Raw genomic sequence first — 23,965 nt, 5'->3', positions numbered from 1 at the left:
AACAACGGATTCAGCCGAGGACGCAGGTTCGAAACTGAGTCACGTCTTTCGGATGGTGACGTTTAAAGGTCGGACCCCAGACTTAAATAATCATATCTGATTGATACACGTCTGTAAAAACCCAATGAACATCCAGGAGCCCGCCTTGGGGCCCTTGGTGGGGTCCATGGAGCAGAGCCCCCGGAAGTTCAGGGGTTTAAGGCATTTAATTACGGTCAGATGAGCATCTAGAGACCCACCTTAGAGCCCCTTTCTTCTTTTCTTTTTATTTCCCTTCAACATAATTTTTCAAAAAAGTGATGGGCCAGGGAGGGAGGGGGAATCGAGTTCAAAATTATGAAATGAAACATGAACCTACTGGAAAGAATAGTTTGTTTTTGTAGGTTCCCAAGAATACTATGAACATTATTTTCATAAATCATTTTAATGTGTGTTAAATATACAAAATGAACAGAATTACAAAACGGGACACAAGGACAGGAGACTGGCATAATAAGATAAGACAAGACATGACAAACAATTCATAACAGGACAAGATAAACAAGACATGACAGGACAAAACAAGACAAAAACAAAGCTGCACAATACAGAAATTAGAAGAAGAGAGAGAGTGTGAAACAGATGAAATGTGAAAGGTCTACCCATATCCCGGAAATTTAACCTGTAGGAGACATATATTTTTGTATTAAATTCTTTTTAAACCTCTACTAACACTATACTATGTGGGCTTATCTCTAACTGGATCTGACAGAGAGTTCCAAATACAGGAGACAAAAAAATCAACGAAACCCTATCCAGGATGTAATAATATAGGTAACCATTTGTAAATGTAAATCTCTTCATTTCTGTGTAATGAATCTGGGTTTTAAGTTATGAGGTCGGTGCAGGGGGCGAGGGGAGGGGGTCAGCCCTCTCCCAAAAATATTAAAATTAAATCCAAGAAACCGTCACCTAACATATGGTGAACGAGGTGGTACAATGAAACATACATTTTCACTATTAAAAAATGATGCCTCAAAATTGTTGCTCGCTCGCCAAATTTAGAAACTATATTTCTCATAAATTTGCAAGAGAAGACAGCCCCATACTACTTTGCCATTGACAATGAGCCTACATATTTCACATTTTCTCATCTTGAAGTTAGAAAAAGAATTAGATATTAAACTTTCTTAACTTTCTCACACCTTTCAAAAAATATTTATCCCCCTTTGGGTAACTCTTAGAGTTCTCAAGTTTGGATTATTATTTTCTGTCCAAATAATATGACTTTCAAATAGAGCTCTTATAGATATAATAATATAATAATAATAATAGCCTAATAGTCCACTCCAAATTTTATTAAACCGAAACGGAAATTCTTTTTGCCCAATTGATCGTGATCGTGAGCCCGGCAGCCACTGAGCAGCGCCAGATCGACGTTGCTCTATCCCTTATTGTTGAACGCCAAACAAGGTAGCAACAACTCCCATCTTTTAACGTCTTTTGGTATGACGCGGCCGGGGTTCGAACCCACGATCTCCCGGTTGTGAGGCGGACGCTCTACTGACTGAGCCAACACTCCGGTATGCAGCTTCCAAAAATCATTTGTTATTATATTATCATGATGTTCTTTCAAATGGAATACGATGTCACGAAAAGTTTACGGAGCGAAAGCAGACTGTGGCACATCTGCATTATCATTAACAACTTTAATATATATATTCAACAAAATAACGCCATGTGACCTCACATAATCCAATTTTTTTAATTTTCTGTTCTTACGATCCATCTATGACTACATCTCTCCTTCTCTCGCTCCTTTCTCTCATCAAGCTCAACAAATCTTTTCTTGACATAATATTATTGATCCCATAGACCCTCCGTTGCTCTTTCTGTCATCATGGCTTTTTCGTTTTGCCTATCCTCTAATTCCCTTTACAACTGTCTCTCTGTCTTCTTTAAATCGATATTAAGTTAAAACGCAAGGCGTATTAGCAAAATACGAAAATTAAAAAGATATACTTAGATTATGAGTTGACTTTATTGTGCAATGCATCATCGTTTGAAAAATAAATAGAAAAAATATAAGTTTTATTCAGTGGCACAGAAACAAAAGAGTACATGTTTGCGTATTCATACATACATTTATATACATCTTACAGCGTCATTAGACGGACATAATGTAGTGACAAAAATGAATCATTAAGTAGACATGGTCATTAGCAGGACATTTTCGTGTCCTGTTAGTGATTGTACAATAGAATTACTGCCCTCTACGTACGTTTGCAGGCAGAGAAAACTTAAAGGTCTCCCAAGAAACAATGGCCCGAATTCAGAAAGGAGGTTTGTCGACAAACCTTGGTTTTTCGTACGTCAAATGATGCGTTTTACGCGTTTTTTACAAACCTGGTTTCTAAAGAACAAAAGGAGGTTTGGCGAAACAAAAGGAGGTTTGAGCTCAAACCTTGGTCTGAGCTCAAACCTTGCTTTGTGAATTCGGGCCAATAGGTTTAATCATGAGTCATTAGTTTAATTAGTTATGAAGTTTTTAATCTAGGGTTATGTTTAGGGTTAGGGCTATGGTTAGGGTTAGGACAATATATCAGTCTTTATGATGTCCTGCTAATGTACAATTTAGGGTTAAATATAGAAGTCCTGTTAATACAACATGTAAGGTAATATACATATATATATATATACATATACATGTATATTTCATATCATTTTATCATTTTCTGAATTGATCATAGCTTCTGCACAATAAGGCTAACATTATTATTTAACAAATCGATATCCAAAACTTGTTTTTATTCTTTGCAATACTTTTGAGTTGTGAAAGTATTCTAGAAATTCTTCTCAATCTAGATAAGAAAATAATATATATATATATATATATATATATATATATATAATATACCGTCATGACCATAATAAATTGTGAAGAACGGGAAATATATCAATTATGTGGTAACTAACATCTGTGCAACATGCAGGTATACAAGTCAAGTCATTGTAATCTTGTTGACTTTTATTTTTTAAATGTTAACACTGCACGGAACAGTATTATTAAGGACAGATACAGAAGCTTTTTTGTTTTCGTATATTCAGTTGTTTTGTGTTAATGCGCATATAACATGCATACATATATTTACAGCATTTATTCAACCTATACGGTATAAAGTGGAGCATTCGATTCATTTTCCGTAAAAAATGTAAATTGTTATCGTTTTAGATTGGCTTTATTCTACCTCAATTTATCATTTTCTTTTCTACAATTTTTAACTTTCCATTCAAGTATTGAGATTGTATGAAAATCAACATGTTTTCGTAATTCTTTCCTATTTTAAACTTGTGTGTGAGAGAGCACGCACGTAGTTAAGACGAATTGAGAACAGTCCAGGACTATTTTGGTGGTACCTTAAAGACCGGCAATACTACTGAGCTAGAAGGGATTAGACCACACAGCGAGGTCACTGACAGGTGGCTATCTCATTAACTCAGCTCTCAACTAACATAAGAAAAAGAGGATCATGGGGGACCAACAGGCACCGATTGGGGAAGTTTTCTATATAGAGGGAGCAAGTAGCTACGAGTAGGACAGTGGGGCTTTAAAGAGTTCGACGGTACTTAATACAAAACAAATTGGCAGAAGGCATACAATTTTACAGACTAAGAAGGTGGAGAGATTAAGAACATTGGGCCTGAGCCAGTGTTCGAGAACACTTGATCTGCTAACAGTTTATTCCCGAGAATGTCAGATGTCTATCTCTCGTTTGTATGAGCCTTTTTATTTGGGTCTCGATTGTTCGAGAAAAGAACGTCTGATCATGGCCAGTAAAATCCATGGTCTGATAAAGACTGTTCAGTGATTAATCCCTAGATGACAGGTTCTTGAGTAGTATTCATTGAATAGTCACTATGTGACATTTGTGTTTAATGCAGTCATCAGCTTGTTTGAAGCTCATATAAAGCTTTATTTAGCATGTTGCATGAAAAGGGCTTTGATGGGACCATTATGTATTTTTGTTGCGCGTCCATGTTGTAGCCCTGCTGAATTTTCATTCAACGTGTTCATTTAATGACCCATAATGCACATTTCCATTAGGCCCCTTTCAGCTATTTTGTAGCTCCCCCAAAGTTCAATGAAGCATTTTAGATAAGAATGACCTAAGATGCAGATGTTTTCATCTTGCATTTTTCTGGTGCGTCCATGTTGTAGTTCCTCTGAAGTTAGAAACATCGTGTTCATTAAATGACCTATTATGTTCGGAGCTTGTTATATAATGTTGTTGTCACCCATTGTGTAGCTCCTCTAAAATTCCATAACGCAAATGCATGAATCACTTAAGATACGATGTTCTTGTGTAATTGTTCATTTTTCTGGTGCACTCTTGTTCTAGCCCCCCTGTAGCTTCTTTGAGGGTCTTTAGTGAATGATCTTACACCAACAGTTGTCATATTATGTGGTTGTAAGCCATTTTGTAGGACTTCTCTGAAGTTCCATTGCGCATGTTGCTAGATCGACCTACGTTTTCGTACACGTCGTTTCCGTCGATGTCGAAACCCCTCTGAACGGTACGGAAGTCCACGGGATGGAGCATGAGAATGACAATGCCGTCTGCCTTCTTGATCATCTCCCATACCTATCAATTGGAAGAGGGAATTAGTTAACAATCTTACATCAACAGGACGCAGGATGGCTTTGTTATGGAGCTGTAAATTAGTAATCGAGAAGTCCCGGGTTTTAAAGTAAGCCGTTGCACTAGTAAACTTTGGTAAGGCAATTTTGTTATTACCAAGACGGAGACGACTTAAAGCCGCCGGTCCCGTGGTCGTGTGATGACAATCATACACATGCTTTGTTTGGCAGCCAGCCGGTAAAACATACCAATCAAAAGACGTTAAAAAACCGCTATACCACAAAATAATCTAATGTACGAAAGCTTATTTTCTCTTGTGCCGCCAAAATCTTTAATTGATCTGGTACAATTCTTGTTATTTCCTAAAATGAACGTTTTTCTCGTTTTCTCATCTGGTTATTAATTGACATAATATTATTGTTTACATCACCAGAAATAACTCTCGAATATACCTTTCATCGACATGACTTTATGACCCTCTGCTTCTGTTATATTTTTTATATGAGTGACCCAATGGTCAAGTGGAGGCGATCTTATCAGATCTGCCTACCTGTTCCGTGGATGCATCGGGGTGGACGCAGTCAAAGTTGACTTCAGTGATGACGCAGTTGCATCTCAAGCCTGCACTGTTCAGACACGCGATATCGTTTGACTGTAGAGATCCTCTGCAATGAGCCAGACCCTTCGGAGATACCTGCTCAATCTGAAATGAGGATTTAAAAATTTAAAAAAATGACATCAAATTTTGGTAAATTTGTCTGTGGACTATGTGCAGGGGTCTCACCATTCACAAATGATGTCGGTTAAATTCTAAATACTTTTCTTCATTTTTTTTTCTACAAACCTGTCATGCCTGTCGGCAAGTAGGGATCACATGGGGTTGTTGCTTTGAAAGTGTGAAACGGAGGCACTTACCAAAATTATTCAGAAAATGGGACCCCTTTGACGATTAATTACATTTTGTTTATCGATGCATCAGTAAACTCCTTGGTCAGCCAAGAAAATATTTCATTAAAATAAACAATCGGCCAAAACCATATAAAATATTATTCCTAGTTTCTCGTCCAGATTTTTTTATGAGGAAGAGGAGCTTCCACTATTTATGTTCTTTACATAAGCTAATTATACCGTCGCATCACGTATACAAAATTTTGTGTACAGATATTAGATTTACTGTATATATGAACTATAGTGGCTCAAAACAAAGTGATAGTGTGATATAAAAAATGTTTGTGAACCTCATTGTCTAGATTTTCTTTTATTATTCAAAAACAAAAACATAAAATAGAAAAATGAGACGGTGGACAAAGTATACGAGAGGGGGAGGGATGTCAGATAAACTAGATTTGTTTAAGATTCGGCCTAATGTTTCAACCAACTGAACATGCTCACTAGAGGCCTGCGTATGGCTTACCTCGTTTCCGCGGAGTTTCAGCCCTATGTCGTCAACATTATTTGAAGTCCATGGGAAGTCACAGATTGCTCCAAACGGGATTCTCTTTAGCGTGATCTCGATCTGCAAAAGAGCAAACATTAGAACATTTTGTTGTCTTGGACCTAGATCGTTCGGCCCTCGGGAGGACATCGATCCGTAAGTTTCCTCCACACTGTGTTCTGCTTAGATTTTCCTCTTTTTTCGATTCCATCTTGTATTTTATCTTTTAGGTCATAATCTAGTTATATGAAGTTCGTTTCATAAAATGTAGAATTTGTGCATGAACTATATGAATATGACATAAATCCAATAATTTACGTTAAACATTTAACAATTCTGCCGGAAAGTCGTGCCATTAGTATATATGTCACTAAACTAAATCAAAGAAAAGGCAAATGAGTCAGTATCTTTAACACGATTAACTTAGACGTCCTTCATTAAAGATTTATTGTGCTGACGAATGATCATACTGATGTATTAATATGCAATATTTTGTGGAAAACATTCTCATTTTCTCATCTTACACATTGATGCAGGATTTAGCACAAAAGATTACCTCCGGTTTGTCTGACATTCGAACACAGTCTCGGGCAAAGTGGACGTTTTTCAGCATATTATCATTGACCTTCAACCACTGGTCACCTACCCGGAAGTAATCCTTGAGTTCGAGAGGAATATCCATAACTCTGACAAGGGTGAAGAAAAAAGAAATAATTAATTTCAGTTAAAAGACGAGGAAGTCAAGTTCTGTCAATGGAAACGATAGGGGATAAAAATGAAACGGGAGGGGAAAAAAAGCAAGAATAGGGAGAAAGGCAAACGGAGAATTGGACCCCACCACCACCAAAAAAAATCCTAATAATACTGTAATAATAACAATAAATATTAAGCTATACTCACAAAATACTGTCTCTGATTTCTTTGAGCGATAGCTGTGACAAGTTCCGAACGATGATAGTTTTGGCGACACGTACTGTAGCCGTCGACGATAGCTTCTCCTCTTTAAGTTTCCTATACAAAAGAAATTAGATGTCATTACATAAGTAATAATACTTAGAAACCTCCAATGTAATTAAGATTCCGATCGTTTTTTTTTCTTAACTGCCAACAGACGAAATATATTGTACGAGTTGTATATTAATTGATGGTAAAGTTGATTAAAGTAATGAGGAATAATATTGCTTTAAGCGCACTGTACAACATACATTTTTGAAGGAAATAGTCGATATGCATAATGCCTTCTTTATTTATTTGAAAATAATCTCAAATTATATCAGTGGCAAAGAAAGGAAGCATTATTATCATCTCATTCAATCGGAAGTGACGAAGCATCTCAAAGATTTTAGACCTCATAATTATATTCAACACGTTCACGATGTATATCCTGTAAAAGTTATTGCTTAGTTACTGTACATAATAACTAAATCGAATATATAAATTATCCGTATTGTTTTTTAAACCGACTTTTCAGCTTGTTCAAATCAGAAATACATTTGCCATGTAAATTCTGAAGAAATTGACCTTATCTCCTTTGGCTCTTACTTGCACTGTATTTCAATCATCGTGGCTTTAAACTGTTGGAGATGGGGATTAACGTCATCCCATATAAAGCCTGATCGTGATGGTTTTGTGGTTCTAGAGTCAGTTCTGGGCCGTCTCTGAATGACGGACGTATTTTCATAGATCTGTTCATCCAGCCACAAACCAGCCTCGGGTTCCTTTTGGTGTGGAAATCTTCCTCCTGGCAGTTCTCTTGAACATGTTTGTAAGCTTGGAGGGTTTATCTCAGAACATTCGGGCTCTGAATCATCCGATGGTGTAGGACTTGGTGGCCAACTGCTCTCTGTTGGTTCTTTACAGCTGTGAAGACTCTGAGGAGCTGACATGACCGAAGCACCTCCTTCGGATTCTCCGGACGAAGTACTGCAGCCGGAGAGACGGTTAAAACTTTCGGGTAAGGGATCCCATGGAAATTCTGGAATCTCGTACAGGTTCTCAAACTGGTCAGGCTTTTCCTGAAAAATGAATTTCGATAAAGACCACTGGTTATATTGTCAGTTGATAACTTTACCGTGTGTTGAAAAAACAAATAATAACTTCATACCTTTAGGGAACTTATTTTACAAGGCCTTTTGGCCTTATTTTAGTTCCCCTTTTCTTGTTTCGACTGGTAAATTTGGTCTCTTTTGATACTGTTAACACGTATGATTGCATGTATTTAAAAATTTATTATAATATTGTAATGATCTATTGCTTTTATATGAAGATGGAAATAAATAAACAAATGAAATGAATGAAAGCTTTGTTTAAGTTGCTTTTGCTGTCATACTGTTTCAGATCTGATGGCGTGTTTCTTAGCACACCTTGGCCCTGTCTTATAAAGAGTTGATATTAATCGCAAATTACTTGCGATTGATATAAATTGCAATTATGTACATGCATGAGAGATAGGAGATGGCAAACTTGCAATTGATCGGAGGACTTGCGATTGATCGGAGGACTTGCGATTGATTAGGATCAATCGCAACTCTTTATGAGACGAGACTCAAGACATCACATATTGCACGATCAGTACAATGTGACTCGTATGGTTACATTAAGCTTTCTATCTATCTATCATTGCAAATATGTCAATTTAGACACAGTCTAAGACACATCTCAAGAAGGTCGTAACAAGAACATACTGCAAAGGGCAGTAACGGGCAGCTGACGATTTATTAACCCCATATTTAATAGTTTACTAGCATTTGTAAAATGTCTCTCTTGATGAATGGCTCACAACGCTCGTCAGGAGAATCGACGATAATAATTATGATGAGAAAGGTACTGACCTGAAGCATTTTTGTCTGATGGAAATCTTGGTACAGTTCTTGTGTCTTTTTGAGGGCCTGCTTGGAGGTTTGCTGCTGTCTACGCCAACCATCCTCATTCTGAACATTATGAACGTTCTCGTATGTATCCTGACAGCTGGCTGTATGTACGATAATCAAAATTTCCAAACAATAAATTATATTATTTTTATGCGCTATAACAACGTAAACAAAAACATTATTTGAAATCTAAAAACTTTATTTTAAATACAGATCAAAGTAACTTTTCTGTCTACATACCTAACTTCTGGTGGAACATACCAGACGTCCGTGTATTTTATAAGACAATAGTTACATGTATTGGGACCTGTGCTCGAAACCGGTTAATTATTGTTTCTTAAAAGCGCTTTACGAGTTACGATCAACCGAATTTGCGCTTAGGCCAAATAAAAATATTAAAAAATCATGTTTAGCGTCCTGTTTTTTTGAAAAATAGGAAGGAGGAGGCCCTTTTTCTTTTCTTTTTTCCTTTCAAAATGGCCGCTCGGTACATTTTCCCTGACAGTCGGGCTATCTTTCAAGATTGCCGCCGTTCAGCTGGTCACCTTTTCACAGGCGCGCACATGCTTATATCTAATAAACACATTGACCTTCGTTATCCTACGAAAGAAAATGCAATAAATTTTCAATAATTCATTGAATTTCACCCCGGTCGCCAACAGAAAAAAATCTTCTGTGTGCCCATGCCTTGAGCCATAATGCATGGTCGTACAGAGGATCTTTTAATGTTGGGGACCGGGGTAAAATGCAATGAATTATTGAAAAATGATTGCATTTTCTTTTCGTTTGTTTGTGGGAACTGCCCCCTACCCTAGCCTCCGCTGCTTACAGTCATGGTTCAGTGGCCAAGCAATGGCCTCGTAACTGTGAGGCCCCAGGATCAAAACCGTGTCGATGTGCCATATTAGTGCCCTTTTGTGGAGCATTAATCCTCATTACTGTCATTTATGACTTAAGGGCGTAGGTCCCCAAGTTGATAAGCGTAGCATACACATGCTTTAGCAGTCACGCAAAACAAACACTGGCAAATTATTATTCAATAAAATCTGAGATTGTATACTATTTTCTAGATCTATTAGGAATAAATCATTGTCAAAATAATTCCATAAATTGGGGTAAAAAAAATATTCCAACTATATGAGCGACAGTGTAGTAAGTGGTTGAGAGAAAATAACCCAAATGTTGGACAAAAATGGCCCAACTTTAATTTGCCCAATAATATTGCCCAATTATTTCGTCAGTAACTACATCGTTGGTAGAAAATAACCCAATTATTGGACAACGTTTGCCCAACATCGATTTTCCCAGTAACATCTACCTAACCTATTCTTACCTTTTATTAGGTAACTTCATATAGTAAATGGTAGGGAGAAAATAACCCAATTATCGGACAAAATTTGCCCTAATTCGATTTACCCAGTAGCATCTGCCCAACTTTTTTTACAGTGTATAAAGTGTTTTTTTTTAATTTTTTTAAATAAAGATAAACTTAATTCATCATTCCCGCTTTATTTACAGCATTTTAAAGAACCAACAAATCCTCAAATCTCATGAATTTTTGTTGAATTAAAAATAAGGATCGTTTTTTTATTATCATTTGAGTATTTCAACAAAATCAATTTTATCCATTATTTTGGAAGCTAACTCTGGTCCAATATTAGTAAAGTCTTTATTGAATGCATCAGCAACAACGTTAGGATCTTGGATATGATGCCCTTTGTATTTAAATTCAATGTTATTAAGAATTTGCTTTTTCTTCCCTAAAAACGTCATTAATTGTTTGCCATAATGATTGATTGATTGATCTTTAATATTTTCAATTATATTACAATACTAGAATTAGCGTGACAAACGAATAATTAAAGTCAATTTATCACGGTACTTTTTATATTCATTTCGGTTTTCATTTGTAGTTGATCGAAGTGATATTTAAGATAAACGAATTCGAGTAGATATTGATTTAATTATCCTTCAGTAATCTATGGTCGTTTATTTCTCTTTTTACTTGATTTAGTTCTTGTGCGTGGCACATTTTGTATCATAATAATAAGGAAGTTTTTTTATAATTTTTGTCAAATGAACTGTTCACATCTCTTTCAAATATATATCATGCCATCCATCATACCGTCGTGCGACGCCCCAGCCTCCACGTGATGACGTCCACAGCAGACTTGGCTGTCGTCAGTCTCCTCATTAGGTTCTGATGTATTGCCCCTCTTCTATACGATATAATGAAAAGAGGAGTATGAGGGAGAAGATATACACTAAGCCGATTTCGCTAACAAAACAAAAATATCAATTAATAGATAAATAGCTAAATACTTAAATGAAAAAAATATGTAGATAAACACGATTGTTTTAAAGGATAGGAAAGATCAGAAAAATCAATTTTATTATCTTTTTAATGAAAGGTTTCATGTTTATTCTAAGACGGCAGACAGAAGACATAAGGCCTAAGATATTTCTTCACGTGCACGTTCTTGCCTAGAGGGTATCTTTACCTATAGCAGTCGACTTTTTTCATGATTCAATAACAGAAGGAGTTAGGACTAACCTTAACGACTTTGTCTAGCTCATCGTGAAAGATCCCATGCATGTTGCCAGGTGCTGTGATGGGGGCTCCTTTCCGAGTACGAGACACGGGCGGTCTATGGGAGGAAGCATCTGTTTGTGTTCTCTCTCGATAGGGCTGCGATGGCTGCGATGGCTGTTGGTTGGGTGTGGTTTTGATGGACATCAAGGCCTGTAGTTGGCTGCACCACTCGTCCCTCTGCTCCCTGCGTAAATCGGTAGAACGGTTGGGAAAATGTTCTTTAATGACGTTCTTAGTCTCGAACAGCTTGAAAATTCATGATGCGAATGAGGCTTTCTTTAAGCTATCAATTACTGGGTGTTGATCTTTTTTCTTCAAAATAATGAATTTAAATACTCCTGTTTTACGCCCTTTATGGGAATTAATAAATTAATTCCTCTGCCACCATGACAATCACCTCTACTACTTTAACCTCTCCTATCACTCATCATCATTTCCAAATGAAATTATTTTCTTTTTCAATCAAATTCAGACTTGCTACTGCAAGTGCTAGATTGTTTGCAATAACAGTAAACTTCTTCCGTCTACTGCTTTGAACCATATATCTTTAACCAATTTAGCCTTTTTACTAATTAATGTAGTTGCTTACCTTGTTTGTGTGCGTAAGTATGTATATTTACCCACGCTACCATTACCAGTGATGCAGATGTAGTTGTCGTACTTTGCCTTGACGATCTTCGGGACAAGGTCGCCCTTTTGGACGGCCGCACAGGACCTTACTTTGACGACAGAATTTGGTTCTCCAGATCCATCGGTGAATATATGAATCTCTGGACGCTCCCCAATGCCAAGTGAAGCTAGCTTGCAAATCACCAGTTGTTCTTTGTCCTGCAATGTGCACATGTTATCCATTTGATGTGTTCTTAATAATCATCATCATCACCACCAACATGTTTAATCGATATGATTTTTTTTCAATATTGAAAAAAAAAAAAAATCGGGGGGGGGGAGGTCATTACAAAAATGGGTAGATGACAAACACAATCATCCTAATTTTTACAACTTTTGTTTATTTGACAAGTCAGGTCAATCACCTTTATTCTATTAAAATCTATAATATGCTTGAATTAAATACGTAGCGAGAGGAATGTTTCTTCAATCAAATCACATTAATATTGATTCTGATGATTCATATTGATGAAAGTGTCGTGTGCGATAGAGTATATCAACAAGATCTACATATTATCTTCTTGGTGGTGTTTACTTGAAATTCAGGGGCCAGTTTCTCGAAACCGCCATAACGCTTAATTCGTGGACATCAGATAAATGTTATAGCACAAATTTCATTGGGATGTCCAAGTAGTTTAGACTTATGACGGTTGCGAGAAACAGCCCCCGGTATGCTATAATACTAAATCTCCATGACATTAAATGATTCGACATGTCTTTCCTTCGAAAATAGCGCTACTAGTTTTGTTAACTGTGTGTTAAAACAAGGAACAGAGAATTTCCATCTGTGTCAAAACAAAATTAGCTCGTTAACTCTATTTTTCTTTCAGGGTATCAATATATTTAGTTTTTATTGAAAATTCAATGACTAATTCTATTTGAAGACGTCTGGGCAGCTCTTACCTTTAGGAGCCCTGTCTTGTGCAAAAACATGTGTGTTTCTGTTGTCCCAGACATGGTTCTGAAAGACAAAACATTTCGATACTTCTTCAATATATATAATTATACTATTTGATAAAATAATACTTCAATCATACGTATTCTTATCAATCCATAACACTTAGAGACAAAATTACCAGCCATCAAGGACTTTCCAATGCTTGTTGATATCATGATCGCATTGTTAACTCTTATACAAGGTGGGATAAAGATTTCCCTATTATAAGTTAGAAAGGGAGCATGCATCTTCGTTTGTAAAAAAAAACTTAACCCATTATTGAATGTAATGTGACCAAAATTGCTTAAAATTTACCCAATAATTTATTCAATTGTACATATTTTTTAAAGAGTGTGTAATACATCGCCTACTTTTACATGCCATATATGACAAACAGTCATAAGCATCACTTATTTTACGAAGAGGAAGTATAGATTAGTTTTGTTGACAATCTTATATCTAGAAAATGCATTATAGTTAAAATAATAAGACCATCTTATTTTGTTTAAGCTTAATCAATCTCATTATCAATCAATTATCATTGATATTTAAAATTTTTGTCACATTGGAACTCATTTTTGCAAATTTCGTATTCTATTTTGTATTCTTGGTTTCCTTTATTGAAAAGGCTACATTGTTTCCACTCCACCATACAACACAGAGCTAAGTGCACCAGGGACGTAGCCATAATTTGATGTTTGGGGGGGGGGCACATACATGTAATCGATCGACGTCCTGAGGAGGGGTCTAAAAAATTTCAACCGATCTTGAAAATTTGTTGGGGGCACGTCCCCCCCCCCCCCCCCCGTGGCTACGTGCCTGACGTGCACATCCATTATTCGCTACACACACATACAAACACGCAATGACAATGACAATCTATTCTCATGTCACGCACATGCACCCACACACTCACACACACACACACACAATATATATATATATATATATATATATATATACACTCACACAACACACTCTCATACACAAAGATCGTTTAAACACTTTTTCTTTTTTAGACCGCCATCCTAGTCAAGCGGACAGTTTGGCTACTATTTTAAATTCATAATAATATGTTATAGAAATATTAAGTTTTGTTAATTGATGTACATATGTAAAAAAAAAAAAAAAAATTAAAAAAAGTTTTGACATGAAGTTATTGTTTGTATATATTATGGATTAAACCTACGTTTTTATGTTCTTTGTTATTCAGTTATTATATTTGGAAAAAATGCAGAAATTAGATGTAATCGAACGTAAATACTATTTCATTACATACACTTCTACATCATTTCCAAGGAACGTAATACATTTTCCTATCAAAATTCATCACCCGTCAATTAAGATGCAACATACGCGTTTATATAAAACACTCTGTTGTCAATCCAAATGTCAAATAATCAAAATACACTGTCAATCAATTTTGAAGAAAAAAAAAGTTTAAAATAAATGATGGAAGTGATTTTCAACTTTCTGTTTTGTTTTGTTCCAATATTTCTTTTGCTATCCTTATACTTCCAAAAAGTTCCAAACTGACTTAATCATTAACAATATATATTTCATGAGAAAACAAACCTCCCTAGATGTATATTTCGCCATGTTTCCAGGTATTCGTTAAAATGATCGTCATAGCTTCATTATCCTTCTCCTTCAAAGCAACTACTGTATTGATGATTCTCCGAATTGGTGGATTACAGCACTGGAAATGCCGAACGAAAGGTAACTAGTTTTCTGTCACCATCAAAACTGACTAATAAAGGCATCAGAAGTTTAAAAAGCTAAATGTTTATCTTTTTTTTCCTGTCGATCTCACGATATGGCACATAGAGCAGCTCATTTTTGGTTTTGAACAGTGATTTAGTTCTTCCTCTCCTATAAAAGTATTTTAGGAAACTAAACCCATTTTTTCTCACGCACCCCTTTTTACCATGATTCCAAGTATTCGATAAAATGATCTTCATAACTTCGTTATTAATAAAGCAATAATAATAATTCTGTGAACTGGTGGGCTACAGCACTGGAAATACCAAAACAAAAAGTGATTAGTTTTCCGACGTCATCAACATTGTGCATTCAAGATATCAGAAGTTTCAAAAGCTTGTTGTTTGGCAGTCTATTTCTTGCCGATATCACGATTATAGTACACAGAGCAGCTCCTTTTAGTTTTTTAACAGTGATTTAAGTTCTTCCTGTTCCTATAAAAGTATTATAGGAAACTAATTCCATTTTCTCACGCACCCTTTTTTACCATGATTCCAAGTATCCGTTAAAATGATCTCCATAACTTCATTATCCTAAAAACCAACGATATCAATAATTCTCTATAGTCTATTACATCTCCTCCTTTAACATGGCATGCATGACAAACAGTCACAAGCATCACTTCTTTAACGAAAAGGAAGCATAGATAGGGGAAATAGTTTATATGTTATATCAAGAAAATACATTCTAGTCGAAATAATAAGACCATCTTTTTTTTCTTCATCTAAATCAATTTTATCCCATTTCATTACATACACCTGTGAATGACTCCTAGCAACGTAATCTAATTTTTCCTTTCAAAATTCATTACCTGTCATGCAAATTACTGATAAAAATGTAAGTTTTTAAGCAATGAAGATGCCACCCATTTGTAAAAACTCTGTAGCGGATCCAAATGTCAAACAATCAAAATACTCTGTCAATCAATTTTGAACAAAACAAAGTTAACAATTAATGATGAAATTGATTTGCAATTTTCTGTTTCGTTTCGTTCCAAACTTTTTTTTAATTCTTATGCTTTCAAAAGGTTTCAAACTGACTTTATTATAAATAATATATATTTAAATGAGAAAAAACCCTCCCTAGATTAATATTTCACCATGATTCCAGGTATTCGTTAAATGATATTTATAGCTTCATTATCCAGAAACAACGATATCAATAATTCTCTGAACTGGTGAGCTATACAGCACTGGAAAAATACCCAAACAAAAAATAATTAGTTCTCTGGCGTCATCAAAACTGTGATTTTCAAGATATCAGAAGTTTCAAAAGCTAATTGTTTATCAATTTATTTCCTGTCAATCTCACGGTATGGTACACATAGCAGCTCCTTTTGTTTTGAACAGTGATTTAAGTTCTTCCTGTTCCTATAAAAGAATTTTAGGAAACTAAACCCATCCTCCCACGCACCCTTCGCATGCAATTGAGACTAAAAAGTACAAATCACTAAATATTGACATTCTCGATAGCCTTGATTTGTATCGATGATGACTGTCCATGTATTTTTCTTCATCTTCAATTCTTTAGTATTCTCTACTTCACTCTTTCTACTTGTCTTCTTTTGTAAACACGACGTAATGCGTTTTTGTTTTTGTTTTTGTTTTTTTTTTGGGGGGGGGATTTGGGGGGAATGAAATAAGGAATAATTCTGATCGCAAATTGATCAGTATTTCATTGTTTTATATCTTTAGTGTCACACTAAAAATTAATAGTCGGTCATTATCCCATGATGCGGATTCCCCCCCCCCCCCCAAAAAAAAAAAAAAACGATTTTGCTCATTACGCCATTGCTGGTCACCATTACGTACCAGTATCTGGCTTGCATAGTTTCAAATTTGCCCCCCCCCCCCCCCCCACCCTAAGAAATCCTGGATCCGCGCCTGCTGGGTGGACAAACGTAGGGTATCTCGAAGCCAGATTTTGACACTCTGAGAAGGGGGGCCTTGTAGATGCCATGTTATACCCAGCGGGATTATATTGGTATGGAATGCCAATTGGGCCACAGCCTGTATCCTTAGATATGCTTCATTATCCCTAATCCATTTTTTGTTAACGCAGTGCTTGTAAGCCTTATCTATATCCCAATGCTTTTCAAACTTCGTAGGCATTCAGCGTGTCCACACACAAAACAATTTATCCCGAAACTCTATAACGAAACGTCGTATAAAGAATCATCGTATAAATTTCAGAGTGTCCACACAAGAAAAGTCGTATAAATAATCATTGTATAAATTCCAGGATGTCCACACACAGAAGAAAGTAATCCTGAAACTCTACAGCGAAATGTCGTATAGGTACGCAGTTTGCTACTGCGGTCATGAAATGGAAGCGAAAATGAGAGGTCTGGTCTCCTTTCGCTCGAAGTCACGTTAAGCCCCGCCCAGTTAGTTACACTAGTTACACTCCCCCTGTCCACACACAACATTTTCCATGATTAGGCGTGATTAGGCGTGATTCTTTATTGAGTTTCAGTTCGAAACGATGCCCAAACCTGCGAAGTTCGTTAGACTAGTTTCGTTATACGACGTATCGTTAGTGAGCGTCCACACACACAATTTTCCATCGTAAAACTATCGCGAAACGGTATCACTATCGCGAAACGGTATAGCTAATCACGCCTAATCACGGAAAATGTTGGGTGTGGACAGGGGGATAGTCTCTGCCATCCTATCAAGGTCACTAGTTTCACCGTTTTCCAAAAGCGCTCGTGCGTGACTGTCCAGTCACCATTTTGTCTGTTCCGGGCCGTGTTTTAAGCCTTTCTTTCGGCCTTTCTATCTCCACATTCCTTTATGCTACAGACTTCTAAGAAATTGCTCTAGATTTTTCAGGGAGATACTCTTTCGTCTGCCAAGTAAACACACAGGCATCAATGCATGTATTTTGTTTGAATACGATTGAAGTGCTTGTATTATTCTTCTTCTTTTTCCTTTGATTACTGTTATTATTATCATTATTTGTATTGTTGTTGTTGACGTTTTTATCATTATCGTTACTTTTCTTCTTCTTCTTCTTCTTCCTCTTCTTCATTATTATTATTATTATATCCCATAATAAATTCCATTATAGCTCTTACAGGCATGCACAAATAATTCATATATACTAGTAGTCACATCAACAAATTAAATTAGCTGAGTAATCTTTATACTTCTGTGGGGGTAGGGGAAGAACATTCAGTTTGTTTACTTTTTTTCATACAGTTAAACACAGAATGCTAATCTTTAATAATCATCATTTCCGTTTTAATTATAAACTAGTGTTTTTGGATTTGCGTTTTCGCTCTCTCTTTATCTCTCTCTCTCTCTCTCTCTCTCTCTCTCTTCGAGAAGCTATGTCCGTGGATAATGTCTCATTTAAAAATGGTGAGAAGTGGGCAAGGAATCAGTTTTCACAAATAACTTTTAACGTTCATGTGCACATTTTCGTCTTAAATCAACAACAAAACAAAAATCATCGTTTTGACTACCGGTAATTCAATAATTACATAGTAAGCAAATGCTCATTTCATTTCAATACCGTTAAATTCATGCCATTCCTATTTAAAATAGACGATGATAATTTTATCAGCGTTTCAATTGATGAGTTGGTAGAGAAAAAAATAATTTAAAACAATTCTTTGTGTTCTATACATTTAGAAAAAAGGAAGTCAGTGGGTATTTACACCCCCCCCCCCCCCCCCTCCCGCTCCAATTTCCAAAATATACCAACATGAATGTGTGGCTAAACGTTTAAAAGAAATAAGAAATTAACACCCGCTCTTGAGTCTAAACCACTATTGACAATCCTCCATAAATACGGCAAATATCATTACAATTCAGTCTGCTATCAAAGATGAATATACAGTATTAGATTTATTATGCTAAAGATTAGCTAATTAGCTGCATGATTTCGACTCACCTCTCCTTCTGCGACATACTGCCAAGGTAAATACTATCTGACAGTTGGCCAAGCTGGCGAAGAGAGCCCTCGAAGCTTGCCCTCGATCACGACGATGATCTTGGTGAACTCTTGATTGTTGAATGATTTTCACTGTACACTACCCTTCTGATTCCGAAACAGGCACTTCAAGATAACTCTAAAACAAATGAGCTCTAAAGTGCTCGCAATCCAAGTTTCTTTCAGATTTCAGTAAAAGAAAGTCACTGAGGCTGAGAAAGTAAAAGCAACTAAATCGGATTATGGATATTTAAATGAGCTGAGACCAAACTTCGTCGATCTATATAGTAAACAGAAGTAGGCAAAACATTCCGTAACGCAATATTGCTCACATTTTGTACGCCCGCCAGTTTTTCGCATCTCATTTGCTTGTGGGGAATGTGGAGGTTGAACGCGCCCATCGCACACCACGAATGGGGACCTTAACACTTGCACGTCGACAAAGTGGACTGCTACGTGTGACGTCCTTTTAAGGCACTGTCAGTGCCTTAAAAAGTGCCTTAAAAGGACGTCACATGTGCTACGTTTGACGTACTTTTACTATGTCGACGTGCAAATATAAAAGTCCCTAATATCCCGTGCTCACAAGCAGGTGGCCAGCGCAACCCATGACCAAGACCAATCCTCATAAAGCTGCTATACGCTTCACTAATCGCGAGTCAATCCTTATGAAGAGCACTTCATTAAAAAAATGTTCGAATCTGAGGTGTAAAACGGGTGGAATCAGCGACGATGTTCACCCAGATACGAGAAATGAACACAAACGGCTGATGACGAGAGTCAGGCAATTACGAGATGATATTAAGTTTGCGTTCATCCCAAATTCCTTCCCTAGAGTAATTAAATCTTAGGATGGTCCCCAAAGATGCCCCGGGACCCCTAAAAACGCTTCGACTATCAGATCTGAACAATACGAATCGAACACTTACTTCACCTGCACACGCCCACTTGCACACACACTTGCATTTTCCCAGGTTTTTTTTTAGATACTTTCTGAACATAATATTCAAACGTGACACTCTATTCTCCTACATACTCCAATAACAGCGTCACGTACCCCCCCCCCCCCTCCCCCTCCCTCTTTCTCGGCTGCTACCTCTAAGCATTCATGCTTATGGTAGTTAGCCTCTGCATTTATCTTGATTCTTTTAATTACCTCCATACTTTAAATTTTTCAATTATATATATAGTAAATTATATGCATTTTCGTATGTGTGTATTTCAGTTGTCACTCTTTATGTAAATCAATGATATCATATTGTTATTTGAATATTTTGTATTTGATTTATCAATAAATGCAGAAACATCTGCTAAAAAAAACTTTAAAAAACGAATTCTTACATGTTGAAACAATAATGTTCTATTTTAAATCATCAAATACAGTGCATGTTCATATGAAATTCATTGACATAAGCCCACTGGTCATTTTTATAGGGCTTAATTGGCAACTATTTAAAGAGATGTTGTGTATTTAACTTGATACAGAGTTCTGATCATGAAAGAAAGGAGTTTTTACGATGGTTACAGAATTTGATGTAAATATAGCAGGGCAGGTTTATTTTGGACTTTTCAAATTAAAGTAAAAGTGCAGAAAGTTCGCATGATATATTTTGGCAATAACATCGTTGCTTTTTATTCGAGAGTTGGTTGACAATTAAATTGCTTTTCAAGGATTTACATAATGTTAAATTCATGAGTTTTCTTTTGATTTATTATAAAAACAAGGGATTTTGTTGTAATTTCTAGCAGGAAACTGTAAATGCAACGCTTGCACGTATCACTGACGTCAAAACAATTAATGAAAATAACCATATTCATAATGATTTAGTTTATCAAAATCCGGAAATGCGCTGCAGGAAAGTAATTTTACTTTCAATCTGTAATAAAAACTAAAGCAGACAATGAGACGTGCCGAAATAATCTAAATCTAAAAGACTTTAATTTGGAACTAAAAAGAGTTTCTATGAAATCCCCACAGGATTCAATATTGCATGACTACTTGCTGTCTTTCTTTCTGTATTCTACATTAGACTCTCTCTCTCTCTCTCTCTCTCTCTCTCCCTCTCTCTCTCTCTCTATGTATCTCTCTATCTATCAAAGTATCTCTCTCTTTCTTCCTCTCTTTCTTTCTCTCTCTCTCTCTTTCACTCTCCTTTTCCATTGTCAGACTTAGAATTAATTTAATGTTTTCTTCATTCATTCGCAACATTAGATACTAGGAATGGGTGGGGTAATCACACGAAATTACAAGTTAACTGATGCAACAACGGTTATTTCCTCTTTTTTTCCCCTCGCTATAAATTATTATTTTCTGAGAAAGAAGGAACTTAATGGATTGTTGGCAAGAACAGTGGAGTCAACGGTTTTTTCCTGTCAATGATTGTATTAAATATTAAGATGCATGGAGCGTCGAAGACGAGAGGTTTAAACTATCGACTAGAGTTGAGAAGGTCGTGGGTTTGATCCCCGGTACAGCATTTGTGTACTTTAGCAAGACTTTACTTATTGATTATTATCGCTATGCAGCCAAGTGTCAAATAATGTACCTGGTAGGCAGCGAAAGTTTGTTCAGCATTGTGAGCTTCTCTGAAAAGGCGCTTGGCTGGAACTTGCACCCCATAATGAATGAGATGCATATTATACTGTACATGCGTGGAAAGTGGCGTAATGAGCAAAGCAAATCCGCATCACCACCAGATGGCATAATGGGAATTATTGTTGTTAAAGGAGGGAAGAGAATGCGGATATTGAAGATAATATCGCCTATATATTCTAGCTGTGGCGTACCGTTTTTTGCTATGTTGATTATTCATGAGGCTAGAATACTTTGCATCTACCCATGAAAAAAATACTTGATTGCTTACATTAATGTTCTTCACACTTTGAGCAATAAAAGTGTGGGGGCACTAACAACTTAAATGGGGCACTTTCTGGAAAAGGGGGCATCGTCAAAGGGAAACCTCAAAGTGAAAATATGTCATTACTAGACATTGGTATAATACCCCTACATTGTGATTACATTATCAGGGATGGTTTCAATGTTTGTTTCTCTCTTTACATGGTCCAAGATACTGCTTAAGCATCATACTTTGCAGTTGAATGTGATGGTCTGTAATATTCATTTGCGAGCGAGTAATAATTTCTAAAATTTGTGTGGTCGCAGTTCGAAAAAAAATACATCTTATAAAGATGGGGGACAAATTCTGATGGGGTTTTAAGCACAACCTAATCATGAAAGACTGAAAAGATATTTAATAAGAAACGTAAATAAATAAACTTTAATTGCTAACGAGCGTAGCGAGCAAGCTTTCGGTGAAAATTAATGGGAAAATTGCTCTTAGTTGCTTTAGAATTATGAGCACATTTTATGGTGAAAGGAAAAAGAGGCACATATCCACACAAAAATGACACTTATTAGAAAAGGGGCACGTGTCAAAGTAAAAAGGGCAATTATCAGAGGAGAAAATGGGACAATGCTTGCAGCTAATAAGGGGCACCACAAATGAAAAGGCACTTGTGAAAACGGAAAAGGGGCACTATATAATACAAAGGAGAAATAAGTGCAATTATCACGGGAATTATCGATAAGGAATTGGCACTAACTAGACATGATAAGGAGGCACGAGCCAAAATAACAGGGTCACTTATCTGAAGAGGAATTAGGGGCACGTATTACAATAGAAAAGGGCACTTGTTAAAGTAAAATGGGCACCTCTCAGATTTGAATAGGGCAATTATCAGAGGCAAATGGGCACATACCGGAGTTGGTAAGAGGCACTTATAAGTATGTGGAACGGGCAACTATTTGAAATTGTTAAAAGGCGTTTATTTGAAATAAATATGGGCACCTTTCGCAGTAAAAGAGCACTGTAGGTTTTTTTTCCTTAGTTCTTTATGATCCAAGACATGTTGTACATTTTTTTATTTTAAGTGTATTTAAACTGATTATCAACCATGCCTTGCACATGTCAACCTTTTTATTGTTTCATTTTATGTTACAAATAAAATGAGGGGGGAGGGGGGAAGGGGGGGGGGGGGTAGTGAGCAAATTTGTTAATTTTTTTTTTGCTCTCAAAAATTTGAAAATCGCGCCGGCCGAAAATTCGCTCAGTGGGGGGGGGGGGGGGGGGGGGGGGTATTGAGCACTAATTTTTTTTTTTTTTTTTTTTTTTTTTGGGGGGGGGCCCTCGAAAATTTGAAAAATTGCACCGGGTCCCCCCCCCCCCCCCTGGATCTGCCACAGCCAGCAAATAACACGCTTTTCATAGTTGTAGCAGTTCCTCAATACATACTTTGTTTTGCTTTATCCTGCACTTGTCACATTTTGCATTATAAACATAAAAATATGTTTTCAAAAAAAAAAAAAATTCAATCTCTGAACAGCATTTTCTGTACAAGTGTCAAATGATTAAAACACATCAGTGAAAAATTCTTAGCTAATTAAGAACTCATTTTTTTGTAACGTGTTCTTTGTTATATTTTTAATTGCAAAAATTTGTATGACAGATTTTTAAATGACAGCTTACTTTAATTCACCTGAACATTGGGAATTTCAAAGTCCCATCCAGTACGCCTTTAATGACCTATGCTGTGTGAGATTCTTAATGATTATTTTCAATTGGGTCTTCGGATATAGGCCAAAAGGGAATAAGGGTACCAGTAGTGAGGGGTACAGATTCGCTCGAAGTGGGAGGGGTCTTTCTATTTCATTTGATAGTATATACCTTCAAAGATCCACACGCTAGTCTACGGTATTTGTTATGTGATCTCTAATCTGGTGAAATATCTTTTTGACCTATGGTGAATGTTGCATCATTCCGCCATTATATCCCCTCATTTCTCTCTTCGATTTCTTTTCAATTCGTTTCCCTTTCTTTCCCCTCAACCTCTTCCTCCTTCATCTCCTCCTTTTTCTTGCTCCTCCTCCTCCTCTGTTTCTTCTTCGTCCTCCTTCTCCTCCCCCGCCTCCTTCGAGAATGGCATTCTTCGGTTTTCTTCTTCGTCGTCGTCATCTTCTTCTCCATCGTCGTCTCTTTCTACTCTCTATATCTTTCTCTGTTTTATTCCTCTCCTCTCTTTCTGTCTTTTTTCTTTTCTTTTTTTTTAATAACTGTCGCGTTCCATTCGGCCTGCCCTCACGAC

General features: G+C 36.4%; 1 protein-coding gene across 1 annotated transcript; it reads right to left on the bottom strand.

Moving 5' to 3' along the window:
* Positions 1-4,002: 4,002 nt before the first annotated feature.
* Positions 4,003-19,120, bottom strand: LOC105438451. Its single transcript, XM_011666268.2, has 12 exons — positions 18,785-19,120; positions 13,090-13,147; positions 12,107-12,345; positions 11,479-11,701; positions 11,050-11,143; positions 8,886-9,025; positions 7,597-8,069; positions 6,955-7,065; positions 6,611-6,740; positions 6,034-6,135; positions 5,170-5,322; positions 4,003-4,622 (listed from the first exon to the last, which is right to left on the bottom strand). The coding sequence occupies exons 1-12, from the start codon at positions 18,799-18,801 to the stop codon at positions 4,434-4,436; spliced, it is 1,929 nt and encodes a 642-aa protein (XP_011664570.2). The 5' UTR covers positions 18,802-19,120; the 3' UTR covers positions 4,003-4,433.
* Positions 19,121-23,965: the final 4,845 nt, after the last annotated feature.

The sequence above is a fragment of the Strongylocentrotus purpuratus genome, unplaced genomic scaffold (assembly GCF_000002235.5).
Source record: "Strongylocentrotus purpuratus isolate Spur 01 unplaced genomic scaffold, Spur_5.0 spur5_scaffold_15, whole genome shotgun sequence".
NCBI lineage: Eukaryota > Metazoa > Echinodermata > Echinoidea > Camarodonta > Strongylocentrotidae > Strongylocentrotus > Strongylocentrotus purpuratus.
Note: the sequence above shows the minus strand (reverse complement) of the source record. Positions and strands in the feature narration are given on the sequence as shown.

What these genes read in the sequence shown, in the direction of transcription:
- LOC105438451 (XM_011666268.2), bottom strand. An exon ending in ACAAGACAGGGCTCCTAAAG is followed by an intron (nt 12,346 to 13,089) that starts GTAAGAGCTGCC and finishes TGCACATTGCAG; the next exon opens with GACAAAGAACAACTGGTGAT. An exon ending in AGCTAGACAAAGTCGTTAAG is followed by an intron (nt 11,144 to 11,478) that starts GTTAGTCCTAAC and finishes TATATCGTATAG; the next exon opens with AAGAGGGGCAATACATCAGA.